Source organism: Athene cunicularia, assembly GCF_003259725.1.
Source record: "Athene cunicularia isolate RWA chromosome 15 unlocalized genomic scaffold, athCun1 chr15_part1, whole genome shotgun sequence".
Taxonomy (NCBI): Eukaryota; Metazoa; Chordata; class Aves; order Strigiformes; family Strigidae; genus Athene; species Athene cunicularia.
In genome coordinates, this window is record NW_020799121.1 from 3,678,565 (window position 1) to 3,697,251 (window position 18,687).

The 18,687-nt window shown below is 47.9% G+C and overlaps 1 protein-coding gene across 1 annotated transcript in view; it reads left to right on the forward strand.

Annotated features, from left to right (window-relative positions):
* Positions 1-18,687, forward strand: part of SRRM4 (serine/arginine repetitive matrix 4) — a 50,115-nt gene that overhangs the window by 24,280 nt on the left and 7,148 nt on the right. Inside the window, 7 exon segments of the mRNA XM_026859637.1 lie at positions 1,438-1,464; positions 2,262-2,312; positions 5,242-5,340; positions 6,317-6,479; positions 14,886-15,223; positions 16,808-17,020; positions 17,287-17,397. Coding sequence (XP_026715438.1) covers positions 1,438-1,464; positions 2,262-2,312; positions 5,242-5,340; positions 6,317-6,479; positions 14,886-15,223; positions 16,808-17,020; positions 17,287-17,397 — 1,002 coding nt within the window.

The following is an 18,687-nucleotide window of genomic DNA, read 5'->3' on the forward strand; positions in this document are numbered from 1 at the left end:
GGGGGGGGGGGGGCAAGGGGCAGAAGACATCACTGCCATCCGGCAGCTGGTTAAGCCCAGTGTCAGGAGGCAGAGAGAGACATCAAACCCTCAAATGGCCGCCCAGAGGACAGGGCCCCGCTGAGAGGTGAAGGCCAGACGGCCAAGGACAGGCAGAGCCAGCACCCCTCTGGGCGAGGAGGGCACGAAGTGGGGTACACACAGTGCAAACAGATAAATATGAGCTGTTGGGGTGTTGGGGGAGAGACAGACCATCCAAATCAGTGCAAGGTTTGCAGAGCCTCCGCCTGCTGTTCTTGCTGTCCTGTTTCACGTGGTTCCCATCCTCTGGGATGCCAGTGGGGTCAGCACCTGGGACTTGTACCGGTCCCTTTCCCCTCTCCCCCAGCCTGCAGAACAGCGTTGGGATCAGGAAAAGGCTCAGACCAGCTCCCCACATCTACATCTCAGACTCCCCTCCCAGCCCGAGGTGACTGCCTCCGCATTCCCCTTCTGAAGCCTATTTTAATTTAAAGAGCACAATTAAATTTTAAAATTGCAAATATTTCACTGTTTTCTCTCAACCGTTAAATCAATATTTGAAGAGAACAGTGAATGCCATCTCCCTTAGAAAATTCATGTATTTATAATACATTGAACCAAAGAGAGAAGCTACCAAAAATGGATAACAGGGTGAAAAGTTGAGCTTGAATCTTTAAGAAAAGGGAGGGAGGAGGAGAGACAAAGATATAGAAACTCTTTTAAAATACTTCCTTCCCACAGAGGGTTTCTTAACATATCCCGACTGACCTGGCCACAGGCAGTCTCACCTAGTCAGGACTTCAGGCCGTGTCTTCTGCAGGATGTTGTGCTCCAGGCTGAGGTGGGACACAGCAGGCTGGGCAGTGTACTGGGGCCAGGTCTCGCTGCAAGGAAGAGCATCCTCCATGCTCCCAGGGTTTTCTATGAGGACCACCAGCACAGTGGCTCCTGTGTCATCCCTTCGATACTCCAGGAGGCAGAGGCGTGACACTAATTCAGCTGTGAGGCTGCTCTGGAGTTATATAGAAAGGGTTTTTCCTTTGACTGTTACTTGGTCCTTCATACAGAAAACCAGGGAATGGGTTCATCTCTGCACCATCAAACTAAGTGCAGTACAAGACTGTGGAGGCAGTAGCATAGAAAAAGGACTCACCAGGGACAGGGGATGTGTCTGATCTCTACAGACTTCTTATCGTGAGGATCATATTCTCAATTACTTGTAGAGTGTGCTAGCCAGCACGTCTCAGCTACTCCCTTGCCAGCTGGCTAAAGGAGATCCAGGGCCTTTCTTCCCAACCGGTACATGAGGCCTTCTCACAGTCCCCAGTCTAATGCTGGGCCTAAACACATTTTCTCTGATTCAAATTTCCAATTTTTTGAGACCCTGTATTCAATGTCCCTAATTGTGTCTTGCAGGTTATCTTCAAAGAAGAGAAGACACAGGTAAGAGTTGAGAAAGTGTGGGTCGTCCCTTAGAAATATGAGTTTAATGGTCTCTTCAAGATGTCACGAGGTTGATGTTCACTGGGTTGGGGAAGAAGTCCCTTTTTTTCTGTGTCTCTTTGTGGAATCCCCCTGAGTCCCCCCATTCCCTATGGGTCTGGGGCTACCCTCTCCTTATTCAGCCTTATGCATTCCTCAGACCCCACAGGAATCAGGTCTCCAGCCCAACCTGTGCAAGCAAGCACACAACTGGAAAAGGCTTCTTGCTATAACCTAGCCCCTGGCAACCTTATCCATGTTGCTTCCATCCTGCATCTTGAGACTCCAGTTCTCTTATGGTTTTATTTGCAAACACTATGACATCCCCCAGCAGTGCCCATCTTTGAAACAGTCAGTGCCTTTCCAGGTGTGTACTGGAATGCTATAATCAGACAAAGCCAATTTTTATAAAAAAAATATATAGTTTATTTGGGTTCAATCGATTTAGGGTGGGAAGCAATAGGCAAAGCAACTCACCTGATTCTAGTATGTGTGTGTACAGTATTAACAAGTATTCATCTTCTCTATGGGAAAACACAAAGTCACCAGGATGGCTGATCCCTTTGAGAATCCTTGGCCAAGCCCATGAGCCAGACTTGTCAGCAGGCACTCAAACCCCTCTGTGCTGTGGCAGAATCATTAATCCCTTTCATTTTTATTGCACGCTCTTGGGTAATCTAGCTGAAACATTGATGTGTTATTGTGCAGCTTTTTATCAGAACAGAAATCTCCGAATTAATTAGCCATTTCTTATTTAGTTCTTCAAGCCCCAAAAGTAAGAGAAAGGAAGAAAGAAAACACAAAAAACAGTAAGTAGCAATTCATGGAGTTCCCTGCCCTGCCTGTGCAGAGCTGTGGGGCTAGGAAGTGCTTGATGTGGTGGGTCCCCTGGAGCTAACACCGGCTGCACAGCCCTAAGCAATTCTCAGGATTATTTCACAGCTAAAACCAGCAATTCTGGTTTTGCTGGAATGGAAAAAAGGTTTGTAGAGGCTGGAGATCTTTCCTCTCTCTCTTTTGTGCCACCTCATTCAGTACTTTCTTTGTATTTTACAGTGTCTTGTTCATCCAGTCCTGAGCAGAGACACCAGTTTTTCTGATGAGGGCAGCATGAGAGGATGAACTCAGATGTGCAGAGTGCAGTGCCCCACAGCCTCCACTGCCCTAAGGGCTGGCTGGCACACTTAATGAGAAAGGGCCTTAGCTCCTCCTTGCTTGCTGCTCTCAGAGGAGGTTACAGTAGGGGCTACTCACGACATACAGCACAGCTGAATGGGAGCAGACGGCAAAGGGGACTAGAGAAGAGAAGGGATTGTTTAGAGTGATGGAGGTTGTAAAATTCTGGGACTGAGGTTCCCATCTGTCCTGGAGTGTTAGCAGAGCACAAGCTTTGTACTATGTTACAGACACAGTGAAGGGGTGTGGTACAAAATGTGGTTGCTCAGGGCTGGAAGGAAGGCCTGTAAGTCTTCTCTGTTTTTGACTTCTCTGTCTTCTCCTGGGAATTGCAACTTGCAGCTTCTTACCTGCTTTCAGAGCAAGGAAACAGTTCTGGGGCTGAACCCTGGGCACCAAACCTCTGCTTGGCCTTGCTGGGACTTGAATACCCTGCTAGAGATAGAAACTAGGCTGGCAGATGGAAATCTACTGGTTTGTTTGGTATTAGTAGGACCTAGCCTTTAATTCTTCCCAACACAACTTTTAGCTCTTAGACAAATAGGAGATGGGGGGACAGCAGCCCCTGACACTGCCAGGTCACCCCAGTACGCACTGGGACTGAAGAGATTGGGAATCCACAAGCTGCAGGGCATTGTGCTGCCTGCACAGGACATCTCTATTGCATGCAGAAAACCCTGCATGCAGAAAATCTTTTCTCTGTTATTTCTGCATGTTCAGCAGCACTGCCACTTTTTTTTTTTTTTCCTCAAACTGGGCTTCTATGCACCTAGAAATCTCTGCTTCCTCAATAATCAATAAAAGCAGGCATCTGTCCAATCCAGAGCAGCACTGGCCAGTACGCAGTAGCTGAAGAGTGTGATTAAAATGAAGATCAGGTGTCCTGCCTGACCTAGGGGAATGAGAGCTGCTAGAATTGCTCTTTAGGGATAAATCAGCCAAGGCGTTTTAACCCTCATCTTTCAGCTCACAAATCAGGGCTGAGCCACTCCGTTTTCTGCAAACCGTCTTATGCTCCAGGGTGTGGATCAGATAGATCCCTTGAGCCATCTGGGATCAGGATTTTTGTATAATCACATGGCTTTGGCTTATCTTTGTGTTGAGCAACTGGTTATCTAAATCACACAGGACCAGTTTTTCCTCTTGCAGAAAGGGAAAACTCTTAAACTGGAGGGACTGATGCAGAAAGTGAAGAGCAAATATGGGGATTTTCACACAAATCCACCATGTGAGGAAGAGATGTTCAGTGTTGCTGATTTCAGCTGTATGGAAATAAGGAAGGAGGATCCCAAAATGTGACGTTTTTAAAAATATAATCATAGGGTGTGAAAAGCATCAGAGAAAACAGCCAGGCGGAGTTCAAGTAATTACCCTGGAGGTCTTAAAGGAGATGCTGTTCTCAAGCAATTGATTTGTTGAATTTTTATAGTGGCGAATTGCTAAATGCTGTCCAAGCAGGTCGTATTAGTGCTGTCAGTGACTGGTACAGTGTCGCCATGAAACCAGACTGTCCCCATCATTAGCTTTGCCTGCTGGCACAGCAATGCCAGCCTGAGCAGATGGTTATGCTACCAGATCTAAAATAACTGCTGTGGAGGGCAATGATGAGAGGGAATGGGCACAGGTGACAGGTAGCCTGCCACCCACATCACCCTGCTCTCTGCATGCAGGACTTCAGCTGTTGGTGTGGGCCAGGTAACCCATCAGTAACAGCCTGAATGGAGCAAGGGGAGGAGCAGCCAGGCACTGAACCTGCGTCCCTGCACACGCTTTGCTGGTAACTGTCCTGTGGCCCTGTCAGAAAAGGGAGCAGCAGTGACTGGGCACCTATAAGAAGCCAGGTGAAACGGTCCTGCCCCTCAAGCAAGAACTGTGCAGAGCACAGGCTGCAGTTAGGGGAGCTGTACTTTATGTTTGTATAGCAGCCATAAGAGCTGCCCATAGGACTGGCCAGACCCTCCCACCTAGAGAGTATGGGGAAGGCTGGTTGTTACTGAGTGCTGTTATTTGGAGCCTGTTCTTCTGCATCTGCTCTTTAACAAGGAGGCTGCACTACAGAGAGGGCTGGAACAAGAAATGTGAGTGTTGGAGTTTTGCAATGGGTGGCTGGGGGTGATGGTGTGCTCCCCCAACAAGGCTGAGCAGCGGGAAGGTTGCAGACTGTTTCCTGACTGTCTTAGGGTAGGCTGCAGGATGAAGGGTGAGCAGATAGCTCTTTAAAGTCTTGAAAGCAGCAAGAATTGGTGCTGTTTGCTGCAGTCCCGCATGTTAGTCCATAGATCTTCCCCCCCCAGCTGGATACAGAGCCATCCTAATAACTTATAGTTAAAATGCTAGCATAGATCTTGGTAAAATGGCTTGCCTTAATGTTGGTGTAGCTGTGGAGGGATGAAGATTTCTCATGCCTTGGTGTCCTGCACAGTGTTTCATACACCAATCTCTGGTTTAAAATGCAGATCTCCTTTCTGATTTGAATGTTACTGACTTCAGCCCCCAGCTGCTGGCTCCTGCATCCCCCCAGTCTGCTAGACTAATGGTGGTTTTCCTCTCTGCTTCTTAAAGCTCTCGTGGGCGCACGCGGAAATCTCATCGCCATCGCCACCGCCACTGCCACTCTCGCTCAGAGAGCTCCGACTCCCACTCCCCCAGCTGCCGAAGCAGGTAATGTCACCAATCCCTGAGCTGAGTGTCTTGCAGCACTTCCCAGTGGGCTCAAGGACATGATGCTGTAGTCTGTGTGATCCACAAACTCTCTGTGCAGAGCCACATCCCAGCTATGTCACATACTGGGGGTTGAGCTTCTTGTGGGCTCAGCCATAGAAGGGCTTTGCCTCAAGGAGCCATGGCTGCAGCTTTTCGGTCCAGCAGTCACTTCTAATCCCCGTGGCTGATGATCAGCCCATGACAGCTGATTCCAGCCTAGTCTCCCTTCCCCAGCCCAAGGGCTATGTACTGCTGATGTCCCCAGAAACCCTTAAACATGGTCTTAGTAATGGAAATATATTTGCCCATGGCAATCTATAGCCACTGTCTTTGACCTGATTAAAATCTCTGTCCTGTGGATGACAGATTCATCCTGGGGCTAGCTAAGTGGATGCTGGTGCTAGACCCGGCATCACTGCAATAGAAAGTCACACAGTTTATATACATCATGAGTTCGTGTTTCACGTTTTCTGAAAGCACTTGAACAAACCACCCCCACTCTCCCACTTCACTCCTCCTAGCTACTGGGAATTTTGTTGTGAAAAGCTGATGATCAGTGGGGGTAGGAATGCAATCAGTAATTGGAGGGGTGTTCATGCAAGACCAGAGTGTGTCTTCTCTTGGAGGTTTATTACCACAGTGGCATTCAAGGCTGTGTGAAAGTATTGTTTGCCTTGAGCCACCATAAAATCATGAATTGGAAATAAAATTTGAGGTTAAGGTCCAAAGCCTGAATGCAAAATATTTTTTTTTTAAAGTGGAAAAGCAAAACACTCCTTTTCTCTCCCTCATGACTCCACTGAGCAGTCATGTGGAAGACCTTCCCCCACATACAACGGCCTAGCACAAAGCTGCCAAGGGTTTGTATGGAGCTGGTAACAGGCACTACTGTAATACCAAGGAATAACGGTTTGGCTGTTCATGTCTTCTGGAGGCACAGACCCAGGTCTCGGGAGGAAGGGCGTAAAACACGGCGAAGACACTCCCGGCACCATTCAAAGATCACGGCAAAGCGAAGCTCCTCTGCAGAGGTTCAGGCCAGCCAAAAAGCCAGCCAAACCCTTCCGCTCTACAGCTTCCTGTCTCCTAAGGAAGTAGTAAGTATTATACACTGCGTTTCTTTTCTTGAACTAGCCACAGGAATCTGGGCAAGAAATCTGATATGAAATTTTTATAACTCAATTATAGTGATGTTAGACGAAGTTGGTTAAAACTGTATTATTTATTAATGGTGCTGTTCTCCAATGTATTTAAAGTCATTCCTTCCTTCAGCACTTTCACACCAAGGGTGGGGTTGAAGAGACGAAAAATTTGCAAAGGTTCTAGCCTATGAATAATGAATTGAGGACATTTAACAAAATCCAGTGGCCTCCAGCAATGATATTTTACAGGGAAGTGTTTGTTATGCAGCCTTTGCTCAGCTGGATGTGAACTTAATTCACTGGTGTTCACGTCCAAAAGTTTAGTCCTTCAGGGGAAGAAAGAATCAAACATATATAAAAAACATTTACATTTAATGAGTTGGTGATTATTGGCAAGGGATGTTTTCTGACTATGAGGATCCTTCTCAGATCACTGTTGCTCTGGACTGACAAGCCCAGGGGCCAAATTCGGAACTTATGAGCAGCTCTCATTGATGCTAATGGGAAGTGCATGTGCAGCCGAGGGTAAAATCAGGCTCAGTGCCTTGGGATGTTTTTCCACATACACGGAAAGAGATGATATAATACATGCCTTAGAATTGAGGGAGAAAGAGTTGGAGAGGAATATTAGATAGAGATTGATATGAAGTCTTCCTTTTCCTTTGTTCCCAATAGCTGCAAAGCAGAGGTATGATACTCTTTGATCATGGTGTTAGTATCTGATAGGCATTCTGGAGAGATAAATTGCTACATAGGACTCAAGGTAGTGCAGAATCTGGTACTCGTGTGTGGATGTGTAATGTTGGAGGTGTCTTGAGTACAGAGTCCTCCAAGACCCAAAGTGGTATGTAATGGGGAACTGATTTTCTCCTATAGGCCCAGTCATCCGTTGGAAATAGCTCAGCCATAGGCAGTAGCTACATCAGATATGAGATAGATAGTGCCAGCAAGAGGAGAGACTTTATCCGCTCACCCACACAGACAGCGTTCTTATCAAAATACATAGAGATTATACGTGGGTACAGACAGGCACAAGCTGTCTCTCAACATTATAGATATGCATATTTGCTCTCGTTATATACATCTACTGAGTGTGTAGTGCACATGTGAGTCATTGCTTATAAAACCGTATAAGGTAGAGTGAATAGCAGAACCTGCACACCACACTTAGCTGCGTGCGTGTGTGCGCACATGCAAAGAAAGAATAACAAGGGAGAAAGCTTTTACTGCCATGAACCAGGGGTGTTGCCCTCTGTCAACTTGGGAAGGTAGGAATGAGTTAAGAGCTCCTCTCAAAAAATCAACTAGCCAAAGACTGCATCATGTAACCAGGTTGTCTTTTGGTTCAAGCTGTATATTTTACATAAACATTTTCAAGTCTAAGCCTGGTTTTTAATTGGTACTAGGTTTCCTCTCTCTGAAGCCAGGCTCCCTGAGTCCTGTGAGGCCGACTGCCAGCTGTTCTGTTCCCTGAGCAAGAGTAAACTCTAATTTAAAATTGTAAAAGCTTTAAAATGAACTAAATTCAAGCATGCTGCACTCCCCTTTCCACTTGCTTCACTCTGGGTAAATGAGCACACAAGCTGCAGGGCAAAGAAAATCAGAGCTTTATATTACAGATGCAAGGGATGGATGCAAAGTAAAACTCATCAGACCCTGCTGCATTCTTTCTAGTAAGGGTTAATAACACAGGCAAATATTTCAATCACTAAAAGGCATCAGTACCTTTACTATGCAACCCACTAGTGTCCTTTTGTTCCCAAAAAGAAGAACGCTCTCTTGGGATATCATTCAAAAGGCATTTAAGCACTTGTTTAAATTGAAGCCCCTGGTTAAGTGCTGCCCCTGAAATTTTTCAGAATAAGGTCATTAAATATCACGTAGTCTTAAAACAGGCAAGGGAAAAATGGAATGGGAACTTTCAGTCTCATTTATTAATGACTGTACACAACTCTTTGATGCCTCTCCTTTTTGTGAGGTAAATGGTTGCTCTATAAATACGCTTAGTTCTGTCAGAATCTACTTTGAGAGCAGCCTGGACGTGTTATAAAATGAAAATGTGCTCTTGCAGAAAGTGTTTATCACATATAAAAAAAAAAAACCACAAAACCAAACCAAACCCACCCAAAAAACACAGAAAAGATTTTGTGGAAAATTCCAGAATTGGGATTAAAACCTGCCATGTTTTGGTCCTCTATGTGGGTTGGTGTGCCACACTTCCTACCCTTCCCTCTGGTCCAGGCTCCCGAGCCAAGCCATCCTTACCTGGGGAGATGCACTGTTGTATCTCCAAAGGAAAGGGATTGTCGAGGGAGGATCCCAACTTGCAGAAGAGACCCAGAGAGGCAATACACAAACTCCTGTGAGGTAATGCTACAGTACTTCCAAACCAAAGATTTTGCTTTTTAAGCCAATCTCTATTCTATATTATTTTTCTCCTGAAAATGTGAAGCACTTTGTAGTAAATTCTGCCACCCCCACCCCCCAGGTTTGTTTTCCTTCCTTTCTACTGCAACACCACAATTTCTAACTAGGTCTACCTGTAATTTATGAGGGATAAAACCTACAAGATAATGCCCTGCCCATGCATCTACTTTGCCACTTCTTTCCCTCTTGCCTTTGTACGTAAGTTGATGCATGCACACATTCACTAGTGCACACACACCCCAAGTTCCCTGCTACTTTTTTCTTTTTGGCAGTGAATTTCCAAGCTTCACTCTCTCATTCTCCCTTTAATGCCACGTAGCTGCAATAGCCACCTATTGAGAATAGGATTGTGGGTCTGTGCCTCAGCATGCAGAGAAACTGTGGGTAATATGCAGCGTTTATTTCTGAACAGAATACCCTAAACCCACTGCAGACACTTTATTCCACACTGACACAGATGTATTACATGCCACTGTGCTTTCAGTTGAGCAGTGCAATATAAATACCTGCAGGGTATGAATCTAATTGCCTTTCTTGTACCTGATGAAGATAACTGCACGCTGCATATGCTTTCCTTGCCAGCTCCTTTACTTCCACTGAAACTCATTTACGATGTCACAAATTAACACAGACTTGAGCCAGATTTTTCAGTGAGTCTCGGTGGGGTACAGTTGTTCCAAATGATGCTGTTTATTTTTGTGCTTATGTGTCTGCAAAAGGTAGAAGTGGGGAAATAGCGTGCAAGGGCTGGGACAGCGTGTACAGGAGAGCCCAGGAAACCTTATAGCAGACCTCCATATTGGCTTGCTGTTGCTCACTGTTTTCTAGCCCGGGTTTTGGTTTACACAGGAAAAGCTATTCTTTTAACTGTTAGGCAGCATGTTTCTGACAACAAACAGGGCCTGTTAAGAGCAGAAAGGCAAAGCCTTCCATAGATATGGAAGTTGTTCCTTTTTTTGCTTTTTCTTTTCTCCCCTCCCAGTCAGGAGACAGAGGTTACCCCTGGTTATTGCCCAGTAAATTCACAGCCCAGGGGGACCAGCAGCCTGGGGTGAAGGAGGGATGCGTGCAGCCATTCAAGGGCTGTGCTCTACACCAGGTAGCAAAGGAGGTGGTGGAAGGCAAACCCTTGCTCCCAAGTAGTTCCAGCCTGGCCTGAGCAGAGAGGGGGACACCCTAGTCTGTGTCACATAATACTGGCTGCACCCAGCAGGCTGAAAAGATCTTTGCAAAGGAACAAATCTTTCCCTGTCATTTGCAGGAATTTACCCCAGCATCAGATCTGTGAGACAGGCTGCTCAGCAGTGTTGCCATCCAGCCCCAAATAACCCAAGACCAGACCTTGCAGGGACAGTTGTGCCATTGCCTCTGTGGTCCTAAACTTAGCTTAGCCCTTGTGGTAGAAAAAGCTTCCCTCTGAACTCTCCATTCAGGGGAAAAAAAAAAAAATCATATTTTTCACTCAATATTCCTTGAGTCAGGGATTCATAGTTGTGAAAAAAGGGTTTATGTTGTACTCCTACAGCACTGCTATTTTTTTGGTGCTACATTAATAAGAGGTTGGCTTTTCAGCTGGGCAAATCATCAGCAGAGTTGAAGGTCTCCCCCCGAGCCCCTGCTCTGGAAGAGGGAGGTACCCCTGAGCAGGCACACAGCCCAGTCCCTGAGCAGCCTCTCTCAGCAGGTGCTGCTCCCTGTGCCAGCAGCTTCTCGGCAGATGTCCGCCGGGCCCTTGCTGAGAGCAAGGCTTGCCGGGGTCATTGGCACAAGGTTTTTTTTTTATTCCTTTCATTATCACAATGCACAGAAAAATAGGGAAAGGGAGACATTATGCACCTCTGAAAAGGAAATTAACTCCACTTTGAAGTGAGTTGCAAAACAAGAGAAAAAAGACCCAAGAAAGAAATCCTCCGAGTGCGGCTGTGCCGTGCTGCTTGTTGATGGGTCTCAGTCCCCTTATGGCTGAGAAAATGTATAGTCATCTCCTGCCTCAGGGCTGTTTGCAGCACAGTAAATGGACTTGTTCAGTTTAATTGGAAGACGAGTAGTGATTGTATTTTTGTAACCCATTAGACTGTGCTGCCTCTTGGTCTAGGATTGCACTCCAAATTACAGTCTGGAGTATGAGTGAGAGCCTCATTTCTACTCCCCCTTCATCTTGATTAAATAATGATTTGAAACAAAAAAATCCAATAAATATATATCTTGGTTTCCCTTGAGGGCAGCAGTAGGTCCCCTGCTGAAAGCTGGAGGAAGCAAAGTTCACTGAGATTATTTAATTACTTATTAGAGAGGGGGGAAGAAAATCCAAATGTTCGCATAGAGAAAATTAGATTCATGAAAGAGCAGGCTCTTATAAGACACCCTGGAAAAATAAAAAGCCATTAGAATTCAATTGCACTCCACACAGTGTTTTCAGATGTGGCACTTTGTTTCCATCTCATGTGGCTGGCATGCCTTTCAGAAGCAGTCAAATGGGACCAGAAGCAAACCCAAAGTCATCAGATGGAGAATTTGTCTGAGCAGACAGGCAAGTTGAGCACCTTGAGACTTGTCCTGCCTCTGGCTGCAGGACAGAAATCTCTCCCAGAGCCCATGGCACGCTACTGGCTACAGCCTGGTGCCCTGAGGTAGTCAGGGCTGGGAAGCTGCTGTGTGTCCCCATGGCACCTGCCTTGCCCCAGCCAGACCCTCCAGCTCTCTCAAGGACAGTGGGCTCTGTATTTCACCAATATCCACATGTTGCCTCTTCCCAGAGTGCTGCTACCACAGATGTTGAGCTACAGAGAAGCTTGTTGATCTCCTGGTCATTTGAAAGATTTTGGTGATGAGCTGACAAGTTTCTACTTTGAAGGTAGACATCAGCAAAGGCAAAGCAAAAGTATGCACCCCAGGTCCCAGCAGCAGTCTTAAAAGCTGTTTCAAAATGCCAAGACACTGCTGTATCTCTTGGCAAAAATAAAAGCCTTTTGGTTTAGACTGGGGAAAAGAAGCAAAGTGTTTGTGTGATGCTGGGGTCAGTGTCCCTCAGAGCAGCCCCATGCCTACTCCAGGCCTTTCCTACATCTGTAGCCCGGGAGTATCTCATGTACTGGTTTTATGCCTGTCAATGAAAGGTGGTCAAAAGCTGGTTGACTCTTGATTAAGGTTCAGATCTAATGCAAACAATAATCCACCTTTTAAAAAAATATCTGGTGCCATATTTGAAAGAGCAATCCTGTATCTTCTGGGATGTGGTGGGGAGAGTGCAGTGGTTCATAGCAAGGAGGCAGTTCTTTTAGGGCTCTCTATGTGGCATAGGGTTTCAGAAAGAACTGGTGAAAACCAGAGCTGGATACCTGCTCTCTTATGCTCCTTTGACATTTCAGTTTCTACCGGAGTAATTAAGGACTGGTAGAGAAGTGCTAGAGCTGAGAAGTAGCAAGAAGCAGTACCAGATGCTGAAATGAGGACTTGCAATCTGTGTCTCCACTCATTCCTAGCTGGGAACATTTAGGAGACATTTCTGCTCTGCCCAGGGCTTCTGCATGGAAGGTGCAAGTTGGCTAGTGAAGAGGGATCACTTCATTTCCCACATCCACTGCTGGGGCTCTCGATGCCGCCGAGTTAGGACTGAGCATGGCTTAGAAGTTAGTATGGGGTGGGCATGGGGGGGTGCCCAGCTCCAGTATGGATTTTCTGGAATGAACTAATTCCTGTCCCTCTGTCCCTTACCCCAGAGGTAGTAATATCTCTCTCTCTAGCAACATAGGGAGTACTTGGAGATCCTGCAACAGCAGGTGTTTTCAGAGCATGAGGATGCTGTGGGCAGTCATCATTCCGCAGACCATGTGCCGAGAGCCGCTCTGTGTGTTGGTAGCTCTGCTCTGGTTTCAGTCGCTGCTGGATCAGCACATGTGTCTGAGTCAGCTGTCCCTGTCCCAGTTAGCACCGCTTGAACTAGGTCGAGAGCAACACCACCACCCCCACCTTGAAGGGACACAGATCAGATGCCAGGGCAGGAGGGTGGATGTGAAGGCACCATGGGATGAAGGAGCTCCATGTGAGCTGAGTCTGTACAGGCTGGGTCTGTACTCCTCTGTGGATGAGAAAGAGCCCTGTCCCTGTGCCAGCCAGCCCAGGGCTAAGCTCTCCCAAGGGACTGGCCCTGGTCCTGCAGTGTGACAACTGACCAAGGTCTCCTCTGTGTGGTTTTCTGGGCTCAGAATACCCCAGATCTGTGAGGGCATGGCCCAGGTCCCCAGTGTAGAGAGCACGGCATAGAGGTGGGGCACTGTGTGCCCTGGAGCACAGCATGGGGATGTGTGCAGGTGTTTGAGGGAGCACAGTTTGCTGGGAACGTGTTGGAGGATGATCCTGAGCGGGAGGGAACCACATCTATGTGTCCGCACTCTAAGGACCCTGGACCAAACCTTATGGGTGGGAATAAGGGGAGCAGAGCATCTGAATGAAAGAGGAGGAGGCCACACGGGAGTGCAGATGTGCTGGGTCCACATTTGGCCCTAATTCTCACCCCATACAAGGGCAGACATTAGTACTAACATAAACCACTCAAATGATGTAAATCCCCTTGGTGGTGCTCAGGGTCCCAGACAACAGCCCTACCCAGGGCAGCCTGTGAGGGTTTGGGGTTCTTGCTGACCCAGCTGGGTTCAGCAACCCACCGAACCCCAGCCAGGGTATGCCTGAACCCCCACACAGAGGCTGGCAGGAGCAGGGCTGCCATCCCCTTCACCATAAGTCTCCAGTGCAGCACGGGGAGGGATGTTTTTCCTCCTCTACTTAATGTTTTTTTACTTCTTCCCCTCACTTGAGTTCCCTTTGTCACTTCCATGAAACCCAAGGGGATTTAGTGCAAGCTGTGACGTTTCAGCACAAGCGATCAGCCTCCAGGAACAGTCTGGCCAGCCTAATTTAAAGCAGAAGGAAACAAAAATGAATAATAAGTGAGACAAGGAAGCAGACAAAAAGCAGTCATGACATTTGCATAGAGGAGGCAAGTGAACAGTTGGCAGTGTGGATTGAAGAGAGGGTTTATGTTTTTTTCATGTAATTTGAGACTCTAATGATGGACTTATGTTGCCCGCTCTTCCTTTTTTCTTACACCTTACCTACTAAAGGAGGAGTTCTTGATGGGTAAGTGGATGCTATCCGCAAGACACCAGGGAATTTATTAGAGGTCACTCAAGTGCATTAGCTATATCTTCTTCAGGGGGAAAAAAAGCACATAAAGAAGTATCTGTATACCTTTTGTTTCCAGAGGGATTTTTCTTTTTTTTCCCCTCCCCCTTCCTTTTTTTTTTTTCTTTTTTTTTTAATTTCAAAGTGATAAACTTGTTTATTTGCCAGTTTTAACTTTGTACAGAAGCCCTTGATTTGATTTTATTTTTCTTTGTTTATTTCAGTGACATTCATTCAGCCTCTTTAAGGAAGCTTTAAAAAGTCACTCTTTTAAGATTTTGTTTCATTTTTGTTTTCTTTCCAAGGATTAAGTAGGTTTTTTATATGTATATGCCCCCCCCCCTTTTTTTTTCTCCCCCTCTTTAAGGTTAAATAAGGGCTTTGTCCTCTGTTATACCTTTATTTTTTTTGTTATTTTGATTCTTTGGTTGCCCGTTTACTTTGTTGAACTCCTTTGTTTAACATGAATCGCATGCTGATACTCTTTGCATGATCTCTAAATCTTCCCGTTATCATAGCAGGGGGAAAAGAAGTTTCTTCTTACTGTGGATTTCTTTCAGGGATATGTGCTTTTGTTTTCTTCGCCTCTTTCTTCTCTTTCTTTCTTTCTTTGTTTCTTTCCTTTCCTTTTGTTTCAGTGCATCATGATGGTAAAATTTCTGGGTTTAATTAAAAAAAAAAAGCAAAGTAAAACCAAAAAACAACCCCCCCCAAACCCGTTCAAACAATGCCAAATGGCTTTTTTGCTTTCAGATCTCTCAGTCAGGGTCTTCTGCTGACCTCTTTACCAAAACAGACAGCCCGCCTGGCACCCTAGCCAGCCAGAATGGAGAGTATCATGAATATGACTCAGGAAACGATACTTCCTCCCCTCCCTCCACTCAAACGAGCTCATCCAGGTCAAAGGACAGCCAGGAGAAAAGAAGTCTAGTCCATGATGGCTTTGGCCATGCCTTCTCGTCCGGGAAGCCCAAACTGGCCAACAGCGATAACAGCTCTGATTCAGGAAATTCCTTCACCAGTTGCTTTTCCCAGACCAAGGGAACAGCTTTGGAAAATCTGTCTCCAGATGCCCAGGGACAAGACCGAAGGTCAGTGATTACCAGTAGCTGCTGCTGGCAGCCAAATACCTGGTACATTGTTGCTCTGTATCTCCTGCCTGCTCGCCAGTTGCAGTGGTGAGCTGGCAGGGAGGTTTTTGTGGTCTGGAGGCAGTTAGATATAAATCAGACCCACGGTCTTGCCAGTCTGGAGTCCAGAACCCAGCAATGACCAATACTGTAACCTGAGGAGGAAGATGAAAACTCAGCCATCACGCCCCTGGGCATCACCTGTGCCGGCTCTTCTGGCATTGATGTGGCTAATGCAGGGTTTGGCCCTGGGTCCAGCTGTGTCCTGAACACATCTCTGCCCAGCTGGGTGTGACCATGTCAAAGGAAAGAATTGCTGGCACTTCTGGGCAAAATCTCAAAGGTGCATCAGGGGCTTGCCATGCTAATTCTCTCTCTCTGTTTACTGTGGGTAAGGGAAGCGGGGTTCATTTTCACTAAAACCATTATAGGCTGTTCTTTCACCTGTCCAATGAGCCAAATCCAGCCTGCCCCTTCCCAGCTCATTCAGGACTGGTCCTGGGTGACAAGGTAGTATCTCCTGCAGATGGGGAGCACAGGGAAGGGCAAGTACTTGGCTGGGTGCAGGATAACGCAGTAGCAGCTCTGTGTGCTGGGGCCACGGGGCATCAGGGCCTGGAGCAGGAGTCAAACGTGCCACAGGTCATCATCAGGAGAGGGAAGTAGATGCAGGTTCCATCACCACCTCCCATTCCTGGAGGTTTGCCAGGTGATGTTGGGGTTGAAGGTGCTGAAGCGTGGTGGCTGGTACCCCAGGCTATGCTCAGGCAGTGGTATTAGAGAGCTCTTCCAGCTCAGGCCCTCGGATCTTAAAGGCTGAAAGTTAGTCAGGATGTGGTCTGGGGGTGGGAGCACTGAATGAGAGAGGAGAGGGAGCCAGGGGAATTGGTGTTAGGAAGAAAAAGCCCTCAATTTTCAGTCATAGGGTAAAATTTTAGTGCTGTATATACTTTCCACATTGTGACACCAGTGGGATAACTCTGCCTTCACATGGGTGGAGCTGGGATTGCAGCTGGGCCTGGCTGTTGGGAGGCTGCATCACTGCTGGGCTCTAACCCCAGTTCATACCCAGGGCACTTATGGAAGCGGAGGAATTCAGGCAGCCCTGTCCAAAGGCAACAGGATGTGCCCACTCAGTGCCCACTCATGCTGTTGCACAGCCAGGCTGGAGCACAAGCCCTTGTCCTGGCTTTCCCTCGCTCCAGCACTTCTCACCTCACTCCCTCCTCAGGACCTGCACTGCTTGCTGGCCTGAGCCAGGCTCTGCCAACCACACACCTCTGGTGTATGGGCCATGGGGCACCACCTGAGACCTCTTCCACAGCCGTTCCCTGGCACAGCCTGGAGGGTGAGCTCCTAGGCTCTGACCCACACACACAGGGTCTCCTGCAACATCAGCCTGGGGAGCCGGGAGGTCTTTTTTCACCCCAGCTAGGGAATGGGAGGATGGGAGTACCTGTTGGCTGGAGCATGGTGCTCCCCTCAGCCAGGGACCAGTCCCAGTTCAGCCACAGCTTCAATGACTGTCCAAATATATGTTCACAGAGGGTGCCTGTCCTTGTGTCTCAGCTGTTCGGAGGAGAAGAAGCAAAACTTCCTCCCGTCCCCAACCGACAGCTCCCCGCTGAGGCCGTGCTCCCGCAGCGAGTCGTACACCAGCACAGGCAGATCTTCCCCCCACTCCAGCCGCTCCCGCTCCTCACACCACAAGGCCTCTCCCAGGTACTCCCGAAGCAGGTCCTGCTCTTCAGGAAAGAGGTAAGGCCAGCTAAAATGGCTGTCTCTGTGAGCCTGGGAAATGTCTAACTCTTGCAGGCTGGCAGGCTCCTTGCAGCAGGAGGTGTAAGAGTTTGGGGGGTGCCTAGGGACCCACATGGCTTGGGGTGAACTGGCCACCCACAGCTGAGCTGAGACCCTGAAATACGGGGCACCTCTTATTCCCCAAGAGGCCAGATTCAGAGGAGTCTGGTACAGCATCACCCTCCAGCACCTCTAACTCATTTATGGTTCTTGCCTATCCCCAGGTCTTCTTCACGTTCCCCCAGCTACTCTTCCAAATCCTGCAAAAAAAGCCCTGAGAGCAGGAGTTCAAGGCCTCGTCGGAGTCCCAGTTACTCCCGCTACAGCCCTAGCAGGTACAGCTGTCTTCTCACGTGATATCTGCTGTCTCATTCTTTCCCACTGCCTCCATCACTTGTTTGGACTCCAGCACACTTGCTGGCTTCTGCCAGCCCCAGACTGCTCCCTCAGCTTCCTCACTGAGTGCTTTAGTCCTCAGCACCAGGGTGAGCGGGAGCAGGGGGACACGGAGTAAGGCATATGGCAGTATGTTACGTTGGCTCTCAGTCCAGTGGAAATTTCTCACCATTTATTGCCCCAGAGCTGGTGCTGGTTGCAGAGGGAAGAGCCCAGAGATGAACCTTTCACTTTTCATGGGAAAAGCAGATTTCCTATAGCCAGGGACTGCCCTGCATTGATTCAGGGGAATTTCACACAAAGCACTTTAGGGGTAGGTTTCTGGGAAGGAGACCTGCTTTATCCCTGGCTCTGAAGCATCATAGAATCTCAGAGACAGAGTATGTGGCAGGTGAAGTGCCTGTTCCTTCGCTCTGAGCTCCTGCGGGAACACACAACGCAGTCGAGAGCACGCAGATGGCTGCTTGGTGGTGTTTGCCAGGGTGTTTGCCTCGTGCGAGTGGGAGATGCCTCATAGGAAAACCCAGGGAGTGCCCCTCTCCGTCGTGCTCGTGTAAATGGTGGGCAGAGCGTTAGGCTCCGGTTGGGTCTCCCCACAGCTTTCATCGCCCAAGGAGCCCGCTACAGCCCTTGTCAGAGAGGGATCTTGTTGCAGGAGGGAAAGACCCCACTTTTCAAGAGTCGTGGCTCTACCAAAGAGTAAGGCCCTGGGAAGTGCCCCTGCTGCGTGGGCAGATGCCAGGTACCCTCGTGGTGGCACTCACACAGCCTTGCAGAGGGAAATACAGTCCAGGCAACTCTGCTCCCTTCACACACCATAGAAAACACACATCTCATAGCTCAGCCTTAGAGATGCCTTTGGGCAGGTATTTCTGGTAACATCTCTGCTGCTGTGAACATTTTGCACCCTTAAACTGTTACATTCCCAGGGTCTGATTCTTGCAGTCTGTGACAATCCCTGTGCTGGTATAGGAGAACATTTCCTGCGTTCAAGGATCAGGCCCTTGACCTGTAACATGTTGCTCTGCAGATGGCATTGAGCAGGGTGTATGAAGTCAGCTACACTCCACAGAAGGGCCTGTGCTGACGTGTATGGGAATTTAACAAAAGAGAAAACCATAGCAACACCAGCACTCCTGACGAGCTGTGTGGAGCCGCACAGCCCTGCAGGGATACCAGGGGCCCTCCACTTACGTGGGGGCTGCTGGCAGAGTTGTTCTCGCCTGCCT